Genomic DNA, 24757 nt, shown 5'->3' with positions numbered 1-24757 from the left:
GTGTTTCACCTCAGTATAAACAAAAAAGCAACAACAAGAAGGAAGCTTATAAATTTTAAGATCTGAAACAGAGAACAGGTAAATAAAATCCACAGTAAAATGTGGTTCATAGTATGAATTCCATACATCAAATCTCAACACATTATCTTTCTTCTCTTTCTATAAAGACCTCGTTAACGGACAAGTCTTCTATGCACTGAATTTCAGTTTTAGTCATTCTGAATCCCATGAAAATTCATCTGTTCACTATGGAAAGGACTGTCTGGAGAGTGGAACATGCTGTATCCTTTTAAGTGTGCATTGTGTTTAAAGTACTTTAACTTACTAGTTTTCTTTTTAAGGTGCCCTGATTTATTTTTCCATTTTCTCTCTTTTTTTCCTCTCTTCTTTTTTTGGCAGTGTTGATTTACGTCTTTAAATACATATTTCAAAAATTACCCATCAAGTTGCCAGATAGGAAGCCATATAATAATAATAAAAAAAAAAAAATCAGGGATAAACATAGAAAATAAATAGGAATTCAAAAATAGTCACCACACCCTGAGAGCAGGCGGCAGTTTATCAAAAAGCCAAAGCAACTCATTGTGAAGTGGTTTTAATACATAAACAAGTCTCATCTTTAAAGAACTCATTTCACAGTCTATACTTTCAGGTTGTAAAGTTCCGTCCCATGCAATTTTAATATATATATATTTTATGTAAATATATATATATATACACACAAAGTTGTAAATTTTCCTTCATTGATTTCATAGGACTTTTTCTTCCCATTTACTTGCTAGATGTCCCTTTCATAAGTGCAAGATTAATGAAGGCATAATCCTATGTGATTACAATGATTACTTCAGTCAAATGTAGGAAGTGTAACACTCGAGTGTCTGTGTCAAGGCGATGTCTGATCGGGCAACGCTGAATTCATTCGGTTCGCACATGGATCATGCGCAACGGAAACAAAAAAAAAGTAAAAAGAGAAAAAAATTAAAAATAAAACCAGAAAATCCTTGGATCAATGTATTGCTTTCTGCGCTCCTATCTCACATTATCTCTGGTCGATGTCCGCTGGAGCCACCTTGCTTTTGTCGGGGTTCTCCTCCTCAGGCTCCACTTTGTACATTTCCTCAGAGCCCTCCTCGCTGTCGTTCTCCTCCGACTCCGTCAGCAGCTCCTCATCCTTGTACTCTGCCACGTCAACCACCGTTCCCAAATGCTCTTTTAGCTTCCCATGGTGCTTTACGTGGTAACGTTGGTTCTGGAAGAATTTGATGATGGTGTGTTTGGGGAGATCCAGCTGAGCAGAGAGGGTGTGGATGGCTTCCTGATCAGGGTAGAGACCCACGTCGTGGATAAAGCTTTGAAGGATACCTAGAGCTTCCAAGGAGATCTTGGTACGGGATCTTGGCTTTTTGGCACAACTGTCCTCAGCGGGTGGAGCAGGAGCCTCTTCTCTAGGTGGGGAATTCTCCTTTGCAGGCTGGGACTGCTGTCTGTGCAGCACCTACAAGATCAAACAGACAGGCTTCACGTACATGCTGACCCCCTCAGTGCTTGAGATAAGGGCACTTGTACAGGTCTTTACACAGGGTCTACTTTGTTTTGGTGAAGAGAAGTACTAATTAATATTCATTTTCCACTACCTTTCTTACCTGTAAGACAGCTGCACCAGTAACTACAGACTGAAAGGAGAAAGCGATATAAAAAGCTAACGATACAAAATAAATATAAAACCACAAAATAAATAATGAATACAAAATGTAGGTGATAAAAAGAAATATAAAATAGCCAAAATAAAAATTAAGTCAAAAGGTATTACAGTCTCGTGGTCATGATGACTGGCCAGTTGTCCCATCTCAGACAAGTCATTCTCCCACTTTGCTCCTCTTCTCCCCGCTCCTTGTTTCCTCTTGTCTTTTCAGGCTAGAGACTCTCACCGTTTCTACAAGATGCCAAGTACCACAAAGGCCTAATCACACGTGGGATTGTCAGGTGCTACTTTAGCATGAATAATGATTTGGCATTAAAATCCATCACAGCTGCTTTATGACAAAAAGGAGGAAAAAAAAAAAGGCCAGACATTTGTTAAGATTTCCCTTCTATGAAGAGCGACATTGTAGTCGGTTCAGTTGCTTCGCAGAGCTGGCTTTAATGTACCTCTTAAACAGATTTCTCTGTATTACATCTGTATTAATTTCACTAGTTGAGAAGTTCCGAGTTCAAATAATTATATCGCTCCACTCTGAGAAAGCCTCTGGGCAAACACGGTTTTCAGTCTTGTAACAGATTTTTACCAGCAGTATCTCCTTTTTGGCAAGTTTAAAGAAAGCATATGCAGCTCTTAATCTTCCTAACAGCCACTTAAAATGACTAAGAAAGGGCCTTGTGCAGCCCTTATTCCAGAGGAAAAAATACCTGCTCGGAATTGTTAGAAATACAGAGGAGCTCCATATGCTTTCTTTAAAACCAAATCTATACAAGAGAGATTACCGGCAAAAATCCCCTACAGGATTGAGGGCTGTATTTGCCCAGAGGTTTCTTCAGATGCAGAGAAATTAATTATTAGAACTCAATGCTACAGAGCTAACAAAATCAATATGGATAAATATTTCTTTCCACAAGTAAGAGGGAATTCTGGCTCTTCACCCAAAGAAGAAAACGTCTTTGCTGCAAACTGTAACATCCAGAAAATCAACCCTACATTAAAGCTCTCTAAAGGGAAAAAAATAAGGATAAATAATGGAAATGTGCTGAGAACTTGCACTGAATTTTACACACATGTGGAGCCCTCAGTAAAACGCTATACTAGTCCAGTTATCACTGCAAGAGGGAAGTCCACTGTGGAATATCAGCCTGTCATGCAAATAAATAAAAAGGCTCTGTGCCGATGAGCCCTTTATTCATTTCCTTCATCAAACGTTGCTGTCATAGTAACTTATAACATCAGCGATCTCCAGTCACAGTTTTTGAAAAGCACGTCAAAGTCCCCAGCCACTGCCCACCACACACGTGTGGCCCATGAGCCGAACCTGGAGGAGGTGCTGTGAAAACGACCCGACCTGCAGCCTGGCCAAGGGATTGCCTTTCTTCTGCTGCACCTGATGGCAGCAGGAGGCACTTGGCTGGCCAAAAAGGGGCTACATCTCCAGCTGCTGCTCAGCACCAGTCACGGAGGCAGGACCCGGCGCCACGTCCCCAGTGCCTCGATGAGTGGCGGGTGTGTGTGCGAGGGCGGGCCCATGCAGACACACAACTGCACGTCCCGCTGACTGCAGCACAAGTCACTGCTGCCGCCACCGCGGAGCGATGCTCGTGACAGTGACGGAAAGCACCCGAACAAGGAGGCAGCTTCATGGCAGCTCCACATTGTCAGCTAAACGCAGGTGTCACCACCGGTGACAGGCAGGGCTTGCCACACTCCTGGCAAGAACCGCTGGTGGGCAGAAGCGCTGCAACGTTTTTCGGTGCCAATAGATTCATTTTCCTCCCAAGCGCATAAATACTTAGGGTGTCATAGACATGGAGCTAACCGGGGAGCTGGGGGAAAGGAGAAACTCAAATGGAAATGTCGGGTATTCTGGTTTATGTTTTATTACATCTCTTGTAATAAAAGAGCATAATGTTCCAATGAACAGAATCACCCAGCTGCTCTTTGAGGATTTTGTTTTTGTCCATGGATTGTTTTCAAAGAGAAGAACTGACGTTTTGAAATAGAGGGGTTACAGATGAGGGTCAGATCTGTACCTACATCGGCAGGGAGCGCTGAAAGCAGCAGAGCTGGCATCGCTGGCACTGGCCAAGGACCCAGCCCCATAAATTTGTCACACAGCCCCTACCTACATTGTCTCCCCTGTTGTGCCCTCTGGTCCTGTTCCCTGACACTGTAAGGCCCAGAGCAGCAAAAAAGAAAAGGGCCACAAATAAATAACTGCCAGGGAATTTACAGGCAGCGTCATATGAAAAGCCTCAAGTAGCATTGCTAATCAGAAGCTGAATTCAAGTGGCAGCTAACAGAGATAGAAACACATCCAGAAAGAGTGCGAATTACTCAGTTCATTCTTGTTGGAGCTGGAAGTGGGCTTTTTCTCCCTTTTCAGTTGACAAATAGCATGAGAAATGATCCAGCCTGAAAAATGTTACAAGACTTCCAATCAAATATAATGATGAAAAAAATCCAACGATACAGGATCAGCAGCAGTAAAATGTTTAATTTGAAGGAGATGAAGAGATGCCTACAGCATCTATAAAGCAATCAACCAAAGAGAGGGCTGAGAGCGGGAGGGAAAGAATAATTTCACTTAACCCTTCCTTTTCTGGAGTGACCTCTCCGTCCTCTCCAGAAGAGAAAACATGTAAAATCGGGGGTTATCAGCATAAAATATTAGAAAAAGGTTGTATTTTATTTGACTTACTGTTTTCCTAAATAACACAAAACCCTAAAGCTACTCTTATAACATAAATCTCATGATTTCACTAACTTCTGGGGGCTTGCTCTGGATTTCCAGTGGCATTAACAAAGGATTTCAGTGACACAAGATTACCCGTATACAGAGAGATGGATAAATGTGCAGAATTTCCTTCCGGTTTAGGCTGTGATCAGTTTTGTATTTCCTTCTGATAATACGGGCTGTTTAATACAAAAAAGCATGCTTTTCTATGGGAAACAGATCAACTGTTGAGACACATGATACAATATGAAATCTAAATTACCTTTTTGTTAAATATTTGCTTTGAACTACATTTGTAAAACACACTGGTCAATGTGGGCAATTTGCTTACTTCATGTCGGGCTCTGCATGCCACAGCCTCATAGAGGAAACCACCTATTTTTGGCAGTTCCAGATTTTCCGATTTTGGGGTCATTATGCTGCTCTTAAATCTGCAGGTAAAATTTCCACTGGCTTCATGCACTGCTGTGCACACTCTGCCATAACAGTTCGGGTTTTGGGTCAGTGCTGCTCTGCTTCTGTACTGCAAAGAAGGAAACCCCACTGATCTTCCCTGATTAAAGTACAGGCTGCAGCTCATTTTCCAGTGCAGATAAACCCCCCAAATGATGGTCTGACCTACCACGAAACACCAGGCGTATGGCGGGCTTCAGAGAGAGGGGATAAAAACAGTGGCCACGCTCAGCTTTCCTTTTCCCGAGAAAGCTGGCGCTGGGCTCAGAAGGGTGCACATCCCGGCATAGGTGCACCGTGCCCCCCTTTTCCACTCCCCTCTCCTTCCTCCGTGCCCTTCCCCACCGCTCCCCGACCACAGGTGGGGCAGCCTCCTCCTCCTTCACAGCCACCACCATCTGGAGCTGACTTCCCTTGCCCTCCCTCCCTCCTCACCGACTCCCCATCTACTTTCAAATCAAATGTGAAGATATAGATTTCCTTCCATGCCCACAGGACTTATTTTTTCCATCCCTTCAAGAGATTTAATTTTTAAACTCTACAGGCATGGCTGCCTTCTCAGTGTTTCACAACAACGCGGGTACGGAAGATGCTGCTTTATGAAGGTTCATTCAGGTAGACTTTAACCTCACAGACAAACTCATTTTTTCAAACAAATTAACCAGCACTGGTAGAAAACTTGCAAGAAAACGAATATGATGGAAGTTGACTTTAAAAGATAAAAGCGACTGGTCTTAAATCGCACTGTACTGAAATATGATTTGAAGGCCACAATGAAAACCAGCTGGAAGCCATGTGTAAAGTATAATAGTACATGCCTACAGGGGAGGAAGTGAGATATTGAATGATTAAGTTTAGGAGAGTATATAATGTAGTGTATCATTACGGGAGTGATCAGGATTACTTGTAATAAGCTAAGGGTTTGTGGTCTTTCTAAAATCCAAAGCCAAGAATTACTGGGGGGAAGGGATCACCGCACTGTTTTACACGTACCTGCTCCCCACGTCTCGGGATGCTCCCGCAGAAGAAACCTGACTTTGGCAGACTGGGCCAGCCACGTTCCCACAGAAAAGAGAGGTGAGCAAACCCAAACTGAATGATGAACGTCATGTAATTGCAGTCTGTGTCTGCACTGTATTTAATTTTGGCTGGATTCACTACCCTACTGATGTTTGTTTCCATTTCCACCCACTTTCTAGCTACAACTAGACACATGAAAATGGTGAGTCACTAAGGGGAGCCAAGCAGGACGCTTGAGCGGGGTACACACACGCACTCGAGCACCAACTGCAGCGAGGCACTGGCTGACAACACTCACTCTGTGAAATGCCACCTTTCGTTCCCTGAACAGCCATTGCAGTGGATTAGAAACAGAAACCTGCATTTCTACGTGAAAACCTCGAGCTCTTTTGTTTCGTAGTGTGGTTCTGCTCTTCCCTTTGCAGACAGGATTAGTCATGTGAGCTCCTTTCCGACCAGTTTTGCCGAGATGAAGAGGTGCCCCTTACTATGAGAAACACCAAAAATCTTACATTCTTGGCAGACAAGACTGTGCATTTGCAGCAGAGACTGCCCTTGTTGAACAGACCCTGCCTTCCTCTGCGCACAGGCGGAGCGAGCACCGACAGGTACCTCAAGCGGCGTGTGCTGGCCAGTACCGATTCTCATAACCCAAACCCACATGGAGCAGAGTTGAATGGATTGGCCTTCTCTCCTCCACAGTGGGAAGGGGTCTTACTTTTTAGCTTTCCTTCACATCTACATTGCTCTCGTAGCCAGCCATGACACTGTATCACACCAAGGACTTTATGCCAAAGAGAGCAAATTTTTAGCCTGCTTAAGGAGCCCCAAATAAAAGCCAGAGAGAATGCCCACATTTTACAAAACGTAGGTTCAGTACCTGTGTTTGGTCCATCTAACACCGGTCATCTATTACATCCCTTACAAGCATTCAAGGTGAGTCAGCAGGATTTACCACCGGTTTGACTCAACGCAAAACCTGATTCACTACATACTTCGTGTAAGCGAGCCTGTTGGAAAAGCTCCTTCCCAATGACTAGCTAAAGTCAAAGGGAGGGCAGAGGACAAGCCTAAACAAGGTGTTCAGCTGCACTTTACCGAGACCTGTAGCTGGAATTTGCAACACTTCACCTCTGAAAGCTGAGAGCTCCCAGGCAGTGCCTACCTACCATGTTAAGAGTTTACTTAAGAGACAACCTCCATCACCTTACAAAGAAATCTTACACCTAGAAGGAGGCACTGTCTGTCCCTCTTAGCAGATCTTGCAGGAACAATCTGTGGGAGATTATCTATCCAAACAACCAACTTAACCCTCACTATACTCCCAGTCTCTCGCAGCTTATCTTTGTATACAGAAATGTACAAGAAGAGAACAAAGCAAGCTGCTGCCACAAACAGGCTTGCACCCTCACAGCCTCCCCAGGCTGGGGCTTGCAGGGGTAAGAGCATTAATTAGACGCAATCACTCTGCCAAGACACTTTACAGGTTTCCTAGGAATGTCTGTACAAGAAACTGTAGCAGAAGTTACAATTTGCACCTGTGTTCATTTCTTTCCTCTTAAAAATGTGGTTGTTAGACTACTCTTTTTTTTTTTCCTTCCAAAAATACATTCATTTAGGTAAACACTGCAGCACTAGTCGCAGCTCCAAATGAAGTATTTTCTTTGGGCTTATTCTCACAGTGCTGATTTCACACCTTGACACCATAAAGCTGTGTTAAAGACCGTGGTTTAGTTTCCTTGCTTTTCTTGGATTATACAGTATCCTAAGGTCAAAACTCAGGAAAATCCAAAACTGTTATTAAAAAAGAAACAGTATCTATGAAGTGATGACAAATTGCAGACTACAGGTGTTAGATTACATTTTGACTCCAGGCAGGTTTAATATACTTTAGTTTCCTTTTACAATTGCCCTCAGCAGGTACTGTTATCGGTAAGGGATTTAAAAAAAAAATATGGTACTCAATAAAAGAAGACCGTGTCAAAAGAAATCAATATGAGCGTGCAAAATGGTAGGAAGTCTGACATGGATAAATATGTTCACTTTCATCTAACTTCAGTCTGAGCTTCTTTTAATTTTGTAGCTCAAATGCTAGCCGCACGTCCTGTGCATTTTCCAATGCAGCTTAGTAATTGCTTCACAAGAGTAAACACCGTTATTAGAGATAATTATAATACGTTTGTGATATGATGTACACCACCTCATGCAAGCCAGACCAAATCAGCCAACCAGAGCTGGTGGCTACAACAACTTGTAACCCAGCAGCCCTGGGTCCTATTCAGCTGCAAAGACAAAGCAGTCAACCCAGTAAAAAAATCCCCCAAATATTCAGGCCTTTCCTATCACCCTTCATCTGCTACTGACCACCACTGGCACCAGAATATTGGATTAGACAAACTCCGAGTCCTAAATCTTTCAGCTCTGAGGTACAAGTCACTCTCTGAGCCACGCAGAAGGGGAATCAGAGGGAACTATGAGGAGAGAAATGAGTTCCACAGAGAATCCAAAGTCAACGGCAAGTTTGGTTTCCAGGCTGGAATGTGAGCTCGTTGAAGTGATTCATTTCAACATCTTTGCAGCACACTTGCCACATGCTTCCCTTTGCTTTATGGCGGTCGCCTTGCTTAAGGGCAGGAAATAGGCAGTGATCTGAAAACATGGCAAGACACTGAACAAACACCCAGTCTCTGAAATAGCGGCCCCATCCTGCAATTCTTCTTCAGGACCGAACTGTCAAAATTGGTCAGAAAGGTGACTAAAAAGACAACAGGAAGAAAGAAAAGATCAAAAAATAACAAAACTTTCAGTTGTGCATTGCTTTTGCCACCCCACGCAAAGTGATAAGCATAAGCATTAGCAAAATGCAATTAATCTTGACTTGAAGGCGGGGGGAAGGTGTCTCCCCCCTCCGGCACACACTGCACCCATTAATGCTAACAGGAGCTTAGCATGCATCAAAGAGCAAATACACCACAAAACATTTTTAAGAGCTATCATCACTGGAGATAAAATATAAATTACAGCCTGATTACACTGCACTGCTAAGAGGCTACATGTGCAGCGTAGCTCACGGTGACAACTGGAGATGACCAGATAACTTTTGGACAGGTCTAAGGTTACCGTAAAACATCTGTGCAGAGGAATCTTTCCTTGTCTTTGCTTTCCTTTCAAGAAGCCATGGCACTGCTGTCTGCACAGTTGTTTGAAGAATGTTTACAAATCAGCTTGACAAAGAGAAAAAAAAATTCTGCCATCACTTGACCACAATCATGATCTTATTCTTCAGTAATGCATGGTTTATTTCCCTTTCCTGAACTCTGTTAATAGACAGCACGTGCCTACACAATAGCCACTATTTTGTCTGCATAATGTTAAAAAAATAAATCACAAAACTCTGACAATGCAGAGCAGTGTCCCGGTGTTTCCTGGGGTAACTGCTCTCCCTCGAATGCTAACTCAACTCTTCCCACAAAAACACAGGCACAACTTTCATTGCTGTGCAAGTGCCTGAGAACTAGCTGATTTTATGGAGTAGCATAAATGAGCTCATGCTGATGAACGTTAGTGGATTAGCTCTGAATTTCCCATCTTTGGCTGGTTTAAGCCAGATTCTTAGGTTTACTGTATAGTAACTGTGGCCAGCAGTGGATATCCCCTTCTCAAATACCTAGCTGCAGCCTGGAAGGGTTGTCAACAACTACTACTCAGCCCGCAGGTGGAGCCGGCACGTACCTACTGTATAAATACGCAACAGGCCAGATTCATTCTGGCTTCTGCTGGCACAAACCAGGGTGCTGGTGACAGAGAGGCCAACGTGGCCAGGAAGTGTTGCACAATGCCGCTGCAAACTCCCTCCTGAAGGCATCGGTGATGGATGGCTCCATTGTCTGGGGATGGGGCATGGCCAGCACAGCTGGCATGGGGGCTGGCTTGCTGCATCCCCTGGCAGGCAGGCAGGACTCTGCCGGCCTCGAAGAAGCCATGCAAGCCTCTCTTGCCTGTAACCTGCGGTAGCAAGGCAGCCTCCCCCTGCAAGGGAAAAAGCAACAGCCCCATAAACGTTCACGCTGCCCTTCTGCATGGTGATGCTAACTGGAGTCCCACTCAAGTGGGACTTTCAACATCTGTGAATGCATCAAGGACCACAAAACCTTAAAAACAGGACCATGAGCTTTGTGGGCCTCTGACTTGCCTCTTCCGTGCTTTCTCTTGCAGCCCTAGCAAGGCTCTCCAGGGTGCGACGGTGTGTAAAGCCCTGCTTGGCAGTTTCCAAATAGAGACTGAACTTGGTTGTGGTTGGAGAGAGGGTCTGTCAAAGATTTCGGGTCAATTCTGAGTTTCCCCATCCCAACCCTGTTAATCCTAATGAGGAGCTGGCAGAATGCCACAGGAACTAAGGAAGTAACAAAAGGCTTTTTGGTTTGCTTTTCTGCAGACAAAATACTTCTTGTATCCTCTACATTTTATTGTTTAGTGTTTAATTAACACTATAGATGTTCTCCTTTTCATTCGAAAATCAGAAGAGTATTTGCGGGCAGCGTGAGCAAGATCTTCCCTGACAAGCCCCAACCTAGAACCATGCTTAAGGCCAAGCTCTAAACCCCTAACTATGGTGGCACGGATGGCGCCACTATAATCATGTTGTTTTCCAGTTACTCAGATCAGGAGTAGGCACTGCATTACTTCAGGAAGGATATGTTTGGATTAGACACTGGATTCTGGGGGGGTGTATGGGGGGGTAATTATTTGTCCCATCGAACTGTTTTAGGGCCTTACAGATGGCTATTTGGGGTTCCAGGAATACCCAACTGTACTGCTAATTTTTACAATGGGGGCAGTTAGAAGTCAGAAGAACCTGACTGTTATGGTTAGTGAAAATAGTAGATTTGTGCTGATAAAACACTACTCAGCATGTTTTTTGCTTTCTAGACGTAACCACCAATGCACTTAATAACAGGACTTGAGCAAACTATACTGTGTGAATCAAACACATAAAAGTATAAATATTCCTTTTTTTAGAAAGCAAGTCTTAAAAAGTGCATTATAATCAACTACCATGGTAAAAGGCAAAATATCCAGCATTACCACACATGCAACTGGCATAATGTGCTTTATTATACCCTTAGCTTGAAACTGGGTAAATAAAAATCAAATGACCAAAGTACAGTCTCCCGCACAGATTAGGGCACTGAGGACAGGAGGCCTCGGAGAATTAGATCTGAAATCCTTTGTCTTCCTGATTACACTCTGGAAAAGGTGGACACATACGGAAGACTGAGGAAGCTACGCTGGTGTTACCGCTCTCCATGTCTCACTACTCTGACCTGTACCTATTTTATAGGTTCTGGATGCTGGAAGAAAAAGGCTTTATGGAAAGTAAACAGCACCTGCAGTTTATATTCACAGTACTAGAAAATATGCAGTTGGGGAAAATATGCAGCTGTTCATTTTTAATAAAATGGTTTAATATATGGCCAGCGAGGCAGTATTAGGACAAAGCAGAGGATGACACTGTTACGGCCCTGGGGTCCATCCCTGGCTTTGCCGCTGCCTGCTGTGGGGAGCTCTGTGGACCGCTCAGCCCGTGGCTGGCTACACACACATAATCGCAGGGGTAAGCTCACACTTAACACAAGGCTGCAGCTTGTGTAGATCTGTGTGCAAGGAGCCCCAGGCTTTTCTAGAAATGCAAAACACCATTCTTTGCTTCATTAAGATTAGAATTGTGTGGCATTTTTCAGTCAAAAATCTTTCTTTTGGTCACACGTGTCGACTGAGTGGCATCAAAGTATTGCCTAAATAAAGTCTACTTTGCCAAGCTGTTTGCCTGTGGTGGCGGGGGGGGGTGGATATTCTGACAAAGTTCAAGCAGTTGTTTAGGCATGAAACAGCATATTCTGGTTGCTTTTATTCAGAACAACTTTTGCTCTTCAAATTCTTGCTATTTTCCTTTAAAGCATTATGTTGCTCTAAACTGATGCAAACCTTTTTTTTTTTTAAATTTTAACTGAAAATAATAACTTAAAAAGCACCAACGTATTTTTTTCTTTCAGTATTTCAGAAATGTCAGCAACCCCTTAAACTCAGCTCAAGCAATTCTATAGCTCTAGGCTGTACCACCCAAGGAACAGCATCTCATAGCCATCTATCTATCTACCCACCTACCTCCTTCACCATCATATTTACAAAGGGTTGTACTGAAGGGAGCTCTGAAAGAATGAAAGGTAATGCAGTTTATAAAAGGAGCTGGATGTGAATCTTTCCTATCTCAAAATCCAATAAAGCTTATGATTTTTATTGCATGTGGGAGTCCTTTGGTCTATGTAATACTGATTAGCAGCTTGGCCAGTAAGTCTGAAAACCAGAAAGTACTTTCGAATATATTCCGGCCAGAGACACCTGGGAGTGAAGCGTGCGTGTTGCAGCTGATAGCCCCAGGGGCACACACGTATCTTGGGATTTCTTCCTTGGTTCTGTTCCATCTCGCCATGGTTTTGTTCCATTCTCTCCAGAAAGAACGTCTCCAAGCCTCTCTTATCCTTGAATCTTCCTGGAAAGGAAGCATCATCTCAAAACTATTTCCCCTCACCTTTCCAGTACGCATGAACCCAAAAAATTTACAACCTGCTTCAGCCAGGGCTCCGGACTGGACTTTAATGGATCCCAGAGCAATGCAGCATTCTTACTCCTGATCCCATTTAAACAAGGGAACACCAGGAATAACATTACTCCAAGTCAGCCATGCTTCCACGGTGCTAATCAGGCCATTAAAAAGGCATAAGCAGTTTGTTTGACATAGAGGGACAAAGACAACCACAGAAATGAATCAAAACCAGGGAAAAATTAGAGATTAAAAGTAATAATTCAGCAAACCACTGTCTGAATGCATGGTAAGTGGCTAAAAGACACAATCACTGCAAGATCTAGAGACAAAAAAAGGTCTCCTGACTGAATGAAATGTACATTAAACTCACTCTGGTACAAAAGCATTTCCTTCATAGGGCAGTACTCGCTGCCATCGGGAAATCCAGACCCGTTTGCTGCAAACGAGGGCTGCTGCAGCTGACCCTCCCTGATCTCGCTTAAGGAAAACACACACGCTCAAAGTCAACAGTTGGAGGGAAAGGAAGAAAAACCCAAATGCGGCAGACTTGCTAGAAAAGACTTCCATGGAGGTTCCCTCCCCAAATAAGCAGATGGTTTCCAGTTAGTCAGGGTCAGGGACTGCCCGTGTGGTTTCCTGCCTGCTTGCCTTTGTAGCTTATCTAAATCTCATCAAGATACGCAGTCCGAAAAAATCAGAATGGCTAAGTACAGGAATTAGGGAAACTAAATACAAATGAGCCTTGGTTTGCACTTGTGCAGATGAGCAGGGGAATCTGTGCCCATGGGTGGGATGGATGCAGTGGTGCCGACCCCTCTGCCAGGGCAGCCACGTTGGGCTGTGGCACACCTCATCTGCAGAGGCTGGATCAGGTCTCGTTAATGCCGCTGTGCCTGCCCAGGCACCAGAGCCGTGCCTAACTCTATCCAAAACACTCTGGGAAACAGCTTAGCTGCTTTGAAAATACCCCTGACATCCGTTTACAACCCTGCCTGCTTTAACTGTGGTGCCGGTGCCCACTGGCAGGCCGGCTACACGGTGTATCCCCATCCATGCTCGCAGCCCTTGGAGGGGTGGCACACACGCAGTGCACGTCTACGTGTTTTGCAAAGCTCCAGGCAGATGCTGGCTCTTGGAATGCCATGCATGGGAGCAAAGCAAAAATCCAGCCAGGAACGCATGCACAAGCTACCATATGGAAAGGGCATTCTCAAATTAAACCCTGAAACCCAGATGAGATCTGAGCGAAGGACAGTTTCACTTAAAGGAAATCTCTGAGGTCAACCAGCAATTAACTGAAAGGTTCTGATTGAATACGCTATTGACTGCGCTCACATCAGACAGCTTCCTGTTTATTATACCTTATGGGCTGTCTAGGTGCCAAGACATTAAACTGTCAATAATCTATTAATACTAAACAGCTCCTCCCTCCTTACTCCCCCATGCAAATACTCTTAGGCTAAGAAACTGCACTAAAAAGATGGAAATTTTTGAAGTGAGATGGAAATGAGCTTTTTAGGGTATTTCTTTGCTTGGTTCCAGCTGAAAGTACAGCAACATTCATAAACAATATAATACGCAGTCTATAACTACATGGAAAAAATTGTGTTAAAAAAAAAATCAGACATGATTGAGACCATATCGTGAAATCTGGCTTTCTTTTCCAAGCCATCTTTAAACAGTCTAAGTTAAATTTAATTAACAATTTACAACAAGGAGAGAGAAGTTATTTAAAGAGAGGCCTACAGGTCCTTAACATTCAGTGTCTGGGAAACAGTTGTATATAAAAAAAAAGTTTTAATGAATTTAATAGAGAAAAGCACTTTAATTAAATGCTGTCAAAGAGGATTGTATTAATGACTGCACACAAAGGAATTTAAAGCAAGCCAAGTATATTTAGCAAATAGGAAGTAGGCTTTCAGAGGCTGCAACTATTTATGTTTCTGCCATTGCAATGCATCTAGGAGATCGCATTGCCAATTGAAAGCAGTTATGTTATTAGATATGATTTTATTTATTATGGATTATTAAAATTTCAAATGCTGCAGGGAATACATTTATTTCACTTCTAAGATGAAAGAACAAAGATATTTCCTGCTTGTTCAGTAAGAGGAAAAATAGAAGAGGAAATAAATAATAAATAATAATAATAACTTAGCACTTAACTAGTGAAGTGCTGTCCAGACAGATCTTTTTATGGGGCCTGTTGAATCCTGGAATTTTAGTGTGTCTCTTTCTTTCTGCTACAACTGGATGGATTTGCAGTTGCTACCGCAGCTTCCCTCAACACAGCACGGAAAGAGGAGCCAGCTCTTACTTGTCATGGGCAGGATACAACTCCTCGTTGTATCCTGTGGTAGCACAAGGGACTTCTGCGATACTCTGCATGTTTCAAATCTAAAAATTACCAGAATCCCAAGAAGTAAAAAGAAATCTAGGTTGCCAAGCTTTTTGCAAGCAAGATTGAGAAGACCAAGGTTTTCCAGACCTAACCAAAAGACTTAGACTCACAACTCTCATAAAAGCCCCTAACAACTATGGGTCTGCATTAAGCCTTTCTGCAGAACATGCTTGCCTTCCTCAACATCCATGTGATGGGACTTGTGGCAGGAAGGAAGAGGGCTCTTCACAATCCTCCCTGCCCACATGCCTTGGATTCAAGTGCAGCACATCAAATGGGCATGGCCTAGTAAGAGCATAATGTAGAGATCCAAACCGTAAATTTGAGGAAAAAGCAACTAGAAAATTCAAGGGTGTCAACATTATTTTGTACTATGATGGTACAAATAGCATAAAACTAAATTTAATCCAAACTGGAAACCAAGGAATGTTTTTTGACACAAAGTTAATGAGACGGCTGGGTCTGTAATATCCAGGATACGTTCTGTGATTTACCACATCCTTTTTGCCATATGTAATGGTAAGACATTAATAATGATTTTAGAAGTTTCAAACTTCTCAATGTTCCACCAGAGGCACCTTTTATGTGCTTGTATGCCTTCGTTTCTGAACAGCAAGTCCCTTTTAAGTTAGGCACCACAATGCGAGTTAGTCCCAAATTACTGGTTTTAAAATGTCTTTATTTGTACTTAAATATAAGATTTTTACCTTCTAATTTGAAACATGAAGAAGTGAGTAGAATTAGGGGAAAAGACATTGGAAAGGAGGCACAAGGGGATACCTACTTCCTTTCACAATGTGAGTAGCATCATAAATGGTGAAGTTCAATTTTCTAAATACATTGTCTGATTTTTGTTTAAGACTTTAATAAAAGTCATGTGTGATGTGTGTTGAGAATGTAGCCTTTGTTGTTCCACAGCTAGGGATCTTGCAAACAGCTTCACTTTGTCTGTGCCAAGATATTTTGGAATATTCTTTGAAACACTGTAAGCATAGATGACTGTGAGAAAAAATATGTGCTACTGTACTTCTGGATACTTGATGTGTGAGAATAGTGCATACACACAAAAACATTTCCCGTTTCAATCTGCAATTCCTGTAGAAGTCCATACAAACATGGAACAACATACACAGCATACTAACCCTGAAAAAAACATATCCCTGCACATATTACAGTCTCTGAGTATTTCCAACCATTCAGGGGAAAAAAAAGAAAAAAAAAAAGAAGAAAAAAGAAAAGTCCAAATGAATTTCTTTCCAAAAAGACTGGCCCAGGGCAAGAAGACCGAGCATCCATGTCCTGCTCTGTGATAGCCTAACTCCCAGCACTGCCCAGAAGCTGCACAATTTCCTTGGGGGATGCCGTGCAACACGGGAGGAAGAGCATCTCGCTCGCTCTCGGAGATCTTTGGGGGACAAGCAGTCCCTGTGCTCTGGTAGCACAATACAATCTTGTTTCCCTCCCCATGTAATTTTTACAATTGCCTATCTGCACAGAAAGGCCAGCTGCAATGATAAAAGAAAAAAAAAAAGAAGAAAAAAGAAAAGTCCACACCAATGAATTTCCAAAAAGACTGGCCCAGGGCAAGAAGACCGAGCATCCATGTCCTGCTCTGTGATAGCCTAACTCCCAGCACTGCCCAGAAGCTGCACAATTTCCTTGGGGGATGCCGTGCAACACGGGAGGAAGAGCATCTCGCTCGCTCTCGGAGATCTTTGGGGGACAAGCAGTCCCTGTGCTCTGGTAGCACAATACAATCTTGTTTCCCTCCCCATGTAATTTTTACAATTGCCTATCTGCACAGAAAGGCCAGCTGCAATGATCCAGGGCTCTAACTTTATCCTAAGATTTCTGTAAGGAGCCCGAGAACAAAATGTTCCATAAGGCCAGTAGCCTATAAAAATTTACATATCTCTAAAGCCTGATATTATCATTTATGTACAAGTGTGAGGGACAGGGAGTATTTAGGGAGCATTAAAATGAAATTAAAAAGAGCAACACTTTTAACTGCAAAAATTTTCAAACGTAAATGGAACAGAGGCTCATCTAGTGTCTTTTCAGCCTTCAAGATTTGCCTGCTGCCAGCCGGCAAGCTTCAAAGGTTATGTGAATTTAAAGAGCTTTATTTAGTAATCTTGCTCTAGATGTTTGCTCATCCTCAACCTACTACGACTCCTTACAACGCTGGCAGCTTAGCATTTATGAGAGGGCCAGGACTGGAAGAAATGAGGGCTAAATCTGGTCAAATTGTGTGTGAAAGGCAAAAGGGTGAGACGACAGGGGCCAGAGCTACAGTGATGTCATTTGCTAAAAAGACGACCTGTCAGAGCAACATCAACGCAAACCACCACCCTGCCGATTACTGCCAAGTCTCCGCAGTGCTAAATCTGCACATTCAGATTTTAAGCGGAGTTTCTCCCTGGAGCATCCCCCAGCAGGAGCCGGGGCAGCCTGAGCAGAGCTGCTCTGGGGCAGCCTTGCACAAGCCGCCATCTGGGCAGAACCGCCTCTGCCTCGAACAGGGGAGCACGTCCTGCATGACAGCGCACGCGTCCTCGGCCCCAGGAACGGCCTTTACCTCCACCGTGGTGTCAGTACCCTCACAGTCGTCTTCATTGTAAGAAGCTGGTGAAGAAAAACACCAGCCATGCCCTCAGGGCTCCCTCGCTTAAGAGTCCCACCTCATTCCTGCCCTGTCTTCGGTTGATCCTGGATCAAATGAAAGCTGTCCCAGAGCAGGTGGCACTGAGGTGGCCTCACAGTTCCAGGAGTCTGAACAAATATGGAAAGGATGTACTACTTTGACAAGACTAAACTTGCCACCTCAGAAAAAACCCAAAACTATCCACTTTACTTGATCTCCCATTTCTAGGGTTAAATGGAATAGTACTAAACCTAAACTAATTTCAGAACAGAAGCAGTTTTGCTTTAATTGCAAGTACGCTCCCCACTATCATTTCAAGGGGAATTGCAGGCTTAAAGTTAATAAAAATCAGCAGCACTTTTCAGCCACGTTAGATATCCACACTAAACAGAAACAGCTGAGAAGGCACAGTAGGCATGTTTGGCTATAGCAGTCAAAGCTCAGCGGATTTCCAGTGCAATTGTGATAACTATCAATCACAAGAAGCTTTATTGGACACCTCAGAGTTGGATGTAAGGGGTTCGTTGTCTGATATGTGCTCCTGTTGCCTTTGTCAAACCTCATGCAAGGCTCCTGAGCTACTGTGGCCCGTCAGGAAAATGGTGTGCACCAAAAGGATGGAAAACCAGAGCGCACAGCCACAGCTTTTGTTCCAAAACACAGCATGTCTGGCTGCAGGGCGTGGGTACCGGAGCAGTATGAGAACACAGTTCAGAGGTGGAAGCCCTCTGAGAGTTTTGCATGTACTGCTTTCTTCAAAGAGAGTCTCTTACCCCCACCCAAAAGCAGACACACACACGACAGAGATAAATGCACAGTAAGTGGCATTTGCAATATATATTGCCTTCAGCTTTAATACTGCACAGAAATAGAAGTGGCACAGTTTGACATTTTTTTCAGTGGTTTTTGAATGGTTTAGATTGAAAGGAGATACTGAAATTGACTGTTGTTGTCTAATTTTGATGAGAGAGAGACAATGGAACTCCAGATAACGTAATAACTGAGGAAGACAGATATTCTCTACTCACAAAATTCACAGATCTCTTTCTGACATGCATTTCCCCCTGTAGTTCTAAATCAAAGACAAAATAGATATTCCAGCTCCAACCCACCCAAACCAAAGCTCTGAGCTTTCTGAGTGGAATGAATAAACCTGTGATACAAATATCTCTAAAAGTCCATCTGGGCTTGTTGAGTACAAGTTGTCTCACCAGTCTTGACCACCCCTGTCTGAGCAGACATCATAACCAGCCATGGAATAAGGAGCTGGTGGAATCAAAAAGCAGTGGGTATCCATCTATGGTCTTGTCTTCTGGGTGCAGAGAAATGATCAAAAAGCAAAATTATCAGGGCGCAGCCATTAAGAATGAATCACAAAGCACACCATCCCCACAAAAAAAATTGTCTAGATAAAACAGTAAGCACCAAAGTCAGAGAGCTAGCATGGTTTGGGAAAGTAGTTTTTGTCCAAGTCTCCCAGACAACTCAGTCCTGATTTCCAGTATGCAAAAACCCCTGCTGTAACCCACACAAACACAGGAAAAACTCACTGTGCACATCGTCCTATAGATCATTAAGCACACCATGTTCCCCTATGGAATAACAGTTTTGCTTCACTCATCATCTATGATTGCCTAACTATTATTAATTAATTTTATTTTTAAGAAAAGAAATTTTAAGTCTCACTGTTTTTTCCATCTGCATGCTATGCATTGTGTGACCCCTGAACTCTAAGACATTGTTTAGAATCAGATATTTCATTAGAAAGCACTACTGTGGTGTTCATTCCCCTCTTTATTACTTCTAGAAAGAGAATATGAAATTAGTTTCATTGGATTGCCATTGCCACTTGCCTTGACCCATTTTTACGAGGGCTCCATGTTCTGCTGTTTTGTATTTCATTGTCATTTCTAAAATATTTGTTCCCTACCACCCCTCACAAAATCACAAAATTAGTATTTAATTTACTTCTGTGGTATGTTATTTTCCACATATTTAAAGAGAGACCACAATGTTTGCAGTGAACACACAATACAAAAGAGCTTTCCTACAGCTTTCTACTATGCCTTCTTTTATTTACTAATGTTCCTCCATGATTTAAGATCTGAACTATTATAAATTGCCAGATTTGTCTAAATCAAAGCCTCTGAGAAAAAAAGGGCAGAGGGACATAATTTTTTAAAAAGTGACAAAAGCAACAGTGTATCAGAAAGCATGTGAAAACCATTCCTGTTTCTCTAAAGTCAACATTTGACTGCTCTTAAATCAACATGTACCTACCAGCTTCAGCAGATCTATCTGTCAGCTATGTAGAAAATGAAAGGCAAGGTTTCCCTGCTCTCTGAATAGTAGGTACTTTGCTGCAGCGGTGGCTCATTACTCCAGAGAACCAGCTTATCCACCCCAACACTCCAGAGACAACAGCTTGATTCATCGTTTTCCCAACTGAGTCAGGTTTCTCTGCCCCAGCAATTAACAATGAATTAGCACTATATTAAAGTGCCAGGCAAGATGGTTATTCTCTGGAGTAGTCACCTTGGACACAGCAGACGAATAGTGGGAGAAGGGAGAGAAATTAGATTTACTGTGTCCCAGCACATCTGTAACAAACACCGAATCCCTGGTTGGCAATGGGAAGCGGCTGTAGGCACTTCTCAGCATTAACACTCCAGAAAGGTCCAATGCCAGTGAACAGCCCGGGAATGGTGCGATTTAGGGAGGGATGGAAAGTAAGACAGGGTACCCTCACCTCTGCAGAGTAGGAAGCTAAACACAGAAGCATGAGGACTGCTTGCTGCAAAGTGACTACTCTGCATGCAGTCTGTCCAACAGATCTACATAAGAGCCAGGCCAGGCCAGATCAAAGGTCCAGCCAGGATCCTGCGTCTGATGGTGGTGGAAGAGGCTGAGAACAGGGGAAAAATATAATAATGCTTTCCAACACACGCTCCCGTCCTCCAGCAACCTGTGGCTCAGGCACTCCGTAAATCAGAGGTGATGTCCTTGTGGTATCCAGCTAGCAACAAACTCACAGGTCTTTTCCTTAGTCCCACAGCAGCACTTTGTGATTACACCACATTGCACAGAACGGGGGGAGAGAGAGTCACTTAGTGCACACCTGAATTTCCTTAAAAACCAAGCGAGCGGCTGTGGCAAGCTCAGCCTGCACGTACAGCAACATGTAGGTGTAGCGTGGATGCTCTGCAACCAGCATGTGAAGGAAAATCCATGCTCTGGCACGTCCATATGGTCACACCCGATGCTGCCAGAGAACACAGCCATGTCACAGAGCTCCACAGGGCTCACGTTTTATGACTCCTCAGCACAATAACAAACAAATCAAGTGTGCAGGGATTTCTTGTGCACTGAGCTTCCACTATAGACATTCCTTATTTCAGAAACAGGAAAATACTTGATTAAATGGATTAATATATGGCTGACAGGAAAAATCTAATGGAATAGAGGAAAAAAGACAATGTTTCTTTTTAAAGCTCTGAATGTAAAACTAAACAGTGAGGTACAGGCTAATAATACTGAAAAGAGGGCAAGAACCTGCCACAAAAGAAACAACAATCCCTTAAACATCAAGAGCCAAATTCTGTCCAGCTGACCTTCTATAGCACTACAACAACTGCCCCACTGCGCACACCCTGCTGTTACAGGACAGAAACCAAACCCAGCCTTGGGGTGATTCCCTCACTGAAGGTGTGCCCAACCCTGTAATCGGCCGGTGAACTACACAAAACCCGTCACAATGAAATCTTTGCCATTTCCAAGAAGCCGTATGGGGGAAAGGCTGAATTTTATCCATCCATTATCTTTTGCCTGGTTGTGCCTCTTGTGATGACAGCCAGAAGTTTCTTCCAAATCCTTCAGTATGATGGAGGGGCATCCCCAGCCCAGAGAGGGCTCGATCATGGTGGCAGAGAGCTCTGGCAGCAGCATGGGGCAGCCTGTTTTCAGACTCTCCCAGTCTCACAGCTGGAGGAGCAGGAGGCTCAAGCATCAGACACAAGTTACCGTACACACATCAAATCCATCAGAGCAGAGAGAAAGATGGGGTGGGCGGCGAGAGAAAGCAGAACTAAGAGCCTCCTGCCTGCTTTGGTGTTACAGTACTGCACCTGCTGTTAGTCACAGCGCTGCTACTTGTATCTTCTTCAAAGGATTGTCATCTTGACATCAAGGCTGCAGGTAAGGGCTTGACTTACAGTGCACTTTTCACTAGCAAAGCCTGCAAAGCAAAGTAGGTTGGTGACTGCAGCTCTTGGATGTTTCCACCCCCTGCTAAAATGCAGCCAGGCATCGTGGCAGACATTCTGCACCCGCCACCGCTTTGAGAAGGAAATGAGAACTGCTTTCCCACTTGACACTACGGAGGGAATTTCAGATAGGCAGAATGTAATTACTTGGCCTGGAGTTCAGCCAGGAGCGGGGCCCAAGACCCCTACCCTTATGTAAAGTGTCAAAAAATCTCCAATGACTGCAAGTGTGAGGACCTCAGCTTTACATCTCTGGCTGCTGTCATTGATTCTTCATGGCTAATTACCTAATAGTGACCCTCGAAGCAAAGTCATAAAACAAACCTTGCTGCTTGAAACAATTCAAGTCCCAGAGACTGAAAACTACCCAAAAATTGTTTGGTACAGGGTATCTTTTGACAGTAGGGAGCAGGTGGACAGCAAGCCTTCTGTGTCTTGCACTGGTTGCGTGCCACTCAGAAACCTACTGGGGTTTTTGGATGGGCAAACATAGCTTTAAAATGCAGCACCCCCAAAACACAAGCCTACTGTATCAACTGTATACCAGGGTCTCCAGAGTTTTGCTGTATGTAGTTGCCAGCTGGTTCCACTTATTTTTCTTCATTTTTCATATTTTGACTGTAATAAATAATTAATCCATGGCTTTGTAACTTGCTGACAAATACAAATGCATCACATTCCAATGCAGTGTAACGTGTCACTCACAAGAGCCAATCTGCACGACGCAGAAAAGTGATGTGCAGAAGGCTTTGGAAAGTAGGCTAATCCTCAAGGTCACCAAACAAGAGCTCAGGGAAACTTCTTCTTCAAACTGTCCCTTAGAGGATATTCCTACTTTCTGTGGGCACCAGAACTGGGTTAATACGTTCAAATCTACACAGGTCTAGTCATCTTCCCACATGTTAGCTCAGCCTTTTACCCTTTTGTAGCTCCTTGCCTCCAAGATCCCACAAACTTTTGGGAACACGGAAGACAAAACTTGCAACGTTAATTACTTAGAGCACTTCCCCTACTTTATAGTTCTGAGAATCCAAACCTCAGGAAATGTATTTTTTCTTCCAGGCAAAGACAGCATGGAAAGCAAGGAAGTTGGTAGCAGAAGAGACAAAGGAGACTGAACTAGGCAATAATTAATCTAGGTGAGACCGACATGTTTCAGAACGGGCAGGACTACAAGACAGAAAAACCTCCTGCCTTTGGAAAAAGGTGACTAAATAGTTGGCAGCAGTGCTAGCAGTACAGAACAAGAGCAGCGACAAAGAATAGAGGCTGAATGTCAAGGTTCACACCAAGAGTAGCAAAGCAGTGCAAGCCGCCATCAAATGACAAAGGGGAGAGCAAAAGTGGGAGGAGGAACTGTGAGATTATCAGAGAGAAACGCAGTACAGACGACTCTCTGAGAGCGGTCACACAATGGGATCAGGTGAATGGCACCAAGCGCCAGTGGCAATCTACAAGGTTGGTCTGCTGTGGAAGGCATCACCTCAGCTTTTTAGATTGAAAAAACACCTCCTGAGCCTCTCTTGACCATCAGCAGATGTTTGGGTTTGTGACGTGCATCACTAGTTATTAGGAATACACATAAGCTGGAACTGCAAAGATGAAAAATCTTGTAGTATTTCCACTTCATTTTCCCTACGCATATTTGTATCTATCTATTTCTCATACTATTAAGACCTGAGACAAGGATAGAACAAAGGTGCACAAACCAAAAATTCATACTAGTCACAAAGGTTGTAGAGAGGAGCAAAACAATCCTGAGGAGGCTGTGAAATGAAGGCCTGTTCCTCGCAAAATACTCACCATGGTCATTTTAGAAGTACTTTTAAAAGTTTCACTGAATATAAAAAGACTTCTCCATGTTACACTCTTCAAAACCCCTGTGTTACCCATGCATGGACAAACTTCCTCTCCTACCCTCCTACTTCTCCTGAAGTGTTATCTGGCTCCTTCGAACAAAAGCAAATGTATGGCTGCAGTTGCCCGTTGGCCACCATTTGAGAGTGGGTATCAGGGGTGCTCAGGTTCTGTGAGAAGGAGCGAGTGACCAAGTCCCCACTCCTGTTCTGCTTCCTAAATAACTGCACACTTCTTGCTGTTGCTGTGGAACACGTTTGTACTCCTCTAAATGTCGGCAGCTTTAGACAGCTAAATTGTGTTTCAGTCACAACACAACTACTGACGCCAAGGGAGCTCCGTAGTATCACTACTACTGACCTTGCTGTTATCGGTGGCACGGATTGTCACATCCCTTCTCTTCAACCACCAACACAAACCTGCACACACTCACACACATGCTGCAACATACACACAGTGAGCTCTGAACCCGAGAGCTGTGGCTTGCATGTGGCCCTACAGACAGATGAAAACTGGTGTGTCTCAACCTGCAAAGCAGAAGGAAGCTGGAACCAGTTGCTTCTCTCTACCTCTGACAGCTGTTCCCCCCCACAGACACCCTGAGAAGGAAGTTAGCGCTCTGACCTGCACAGGCTCAGGAGTGAGCTGGACAACATGCTGCATACGCTCACTGTGGTGATGTCTGGACTCTTCCTCATAGATCACATCCCTCTCATGCTGGGGAAGGTTCAGGAAGCGGCGAATGGTGCAGAGGTTCTCCCAAAGGGTGCGGTTTTCCGGACTTGGGTTTTCTTTCCAGCGAAGCAGCTCACACAGCCAGCCCTGCAACGGTAGGGTCAGCACAGGTAATTCACTGAGCACCGAGGAACCAGATGTGAGTGGAACGTCAGCTAGACTTAAAGCTCTGTGCTGCAAGTTTCGCTGGTCTCATCTCACACAGAACACCCCCTACCCTCAGCTGCCTTTTGGTCTCGACAAATCCTTGATATATTTCCTGCAAGTTGGAGAAACAGACACAACCAGCAGTGCTTAACAGGAACCAGGAAGCACAGCGTCTTGCCCCCGAGCATTTTTAAA

At 43.7% G+C, this 24757-nt stretch overlaps 1 protein-coding gene across 1 annotated transcript in view; it reads right to left on the bottom strand.

Moving 5' to 3' along the window:
- Positions 1-387: 387 nt before the first annotated feature.
- SATB2 (SATB homeobox 2) overlaps positions 388-24757 on the bottom strand; it is a 114624-nt gene continuing 90254 nt past the window's right edge. The window contains exons 8-9 of the mRNA XM_009284677.2: positions 24305-24502; positions 388-1495 (exon numbers count right to left, since the gene is read on the bottom strand). Of these exons, the coding sequence (XP_009282952.1) occupies positions 1040-1495; positions 24305-24502 (654 nt within the window). The 3' untranslated portion in view covers positions 388-1039. The remainder of the gene's footprint in view (positions 1496-24304; positions 24503-24757) is intronic.

This window comes from Aptenodytes forsteri, unplaced genomic scaffold, assembly GCF_000699145.1.
Source record: "Aptenodytes forsteri isolate BGI_AS27 unplaced genomic scaffold, ASM69914v1 Scaffold183, whole genome shotgun sequence".
Lineage (NCBI taxonomy): Eukaryota > Metazoa > Chordata > Aves > Sphenisciformes > Spheniscidae > Aptenodytes > Aptenodytes forsteri.
This window is presented reverse-complemented; position numbering and strand designations above follow the sequence as displayed.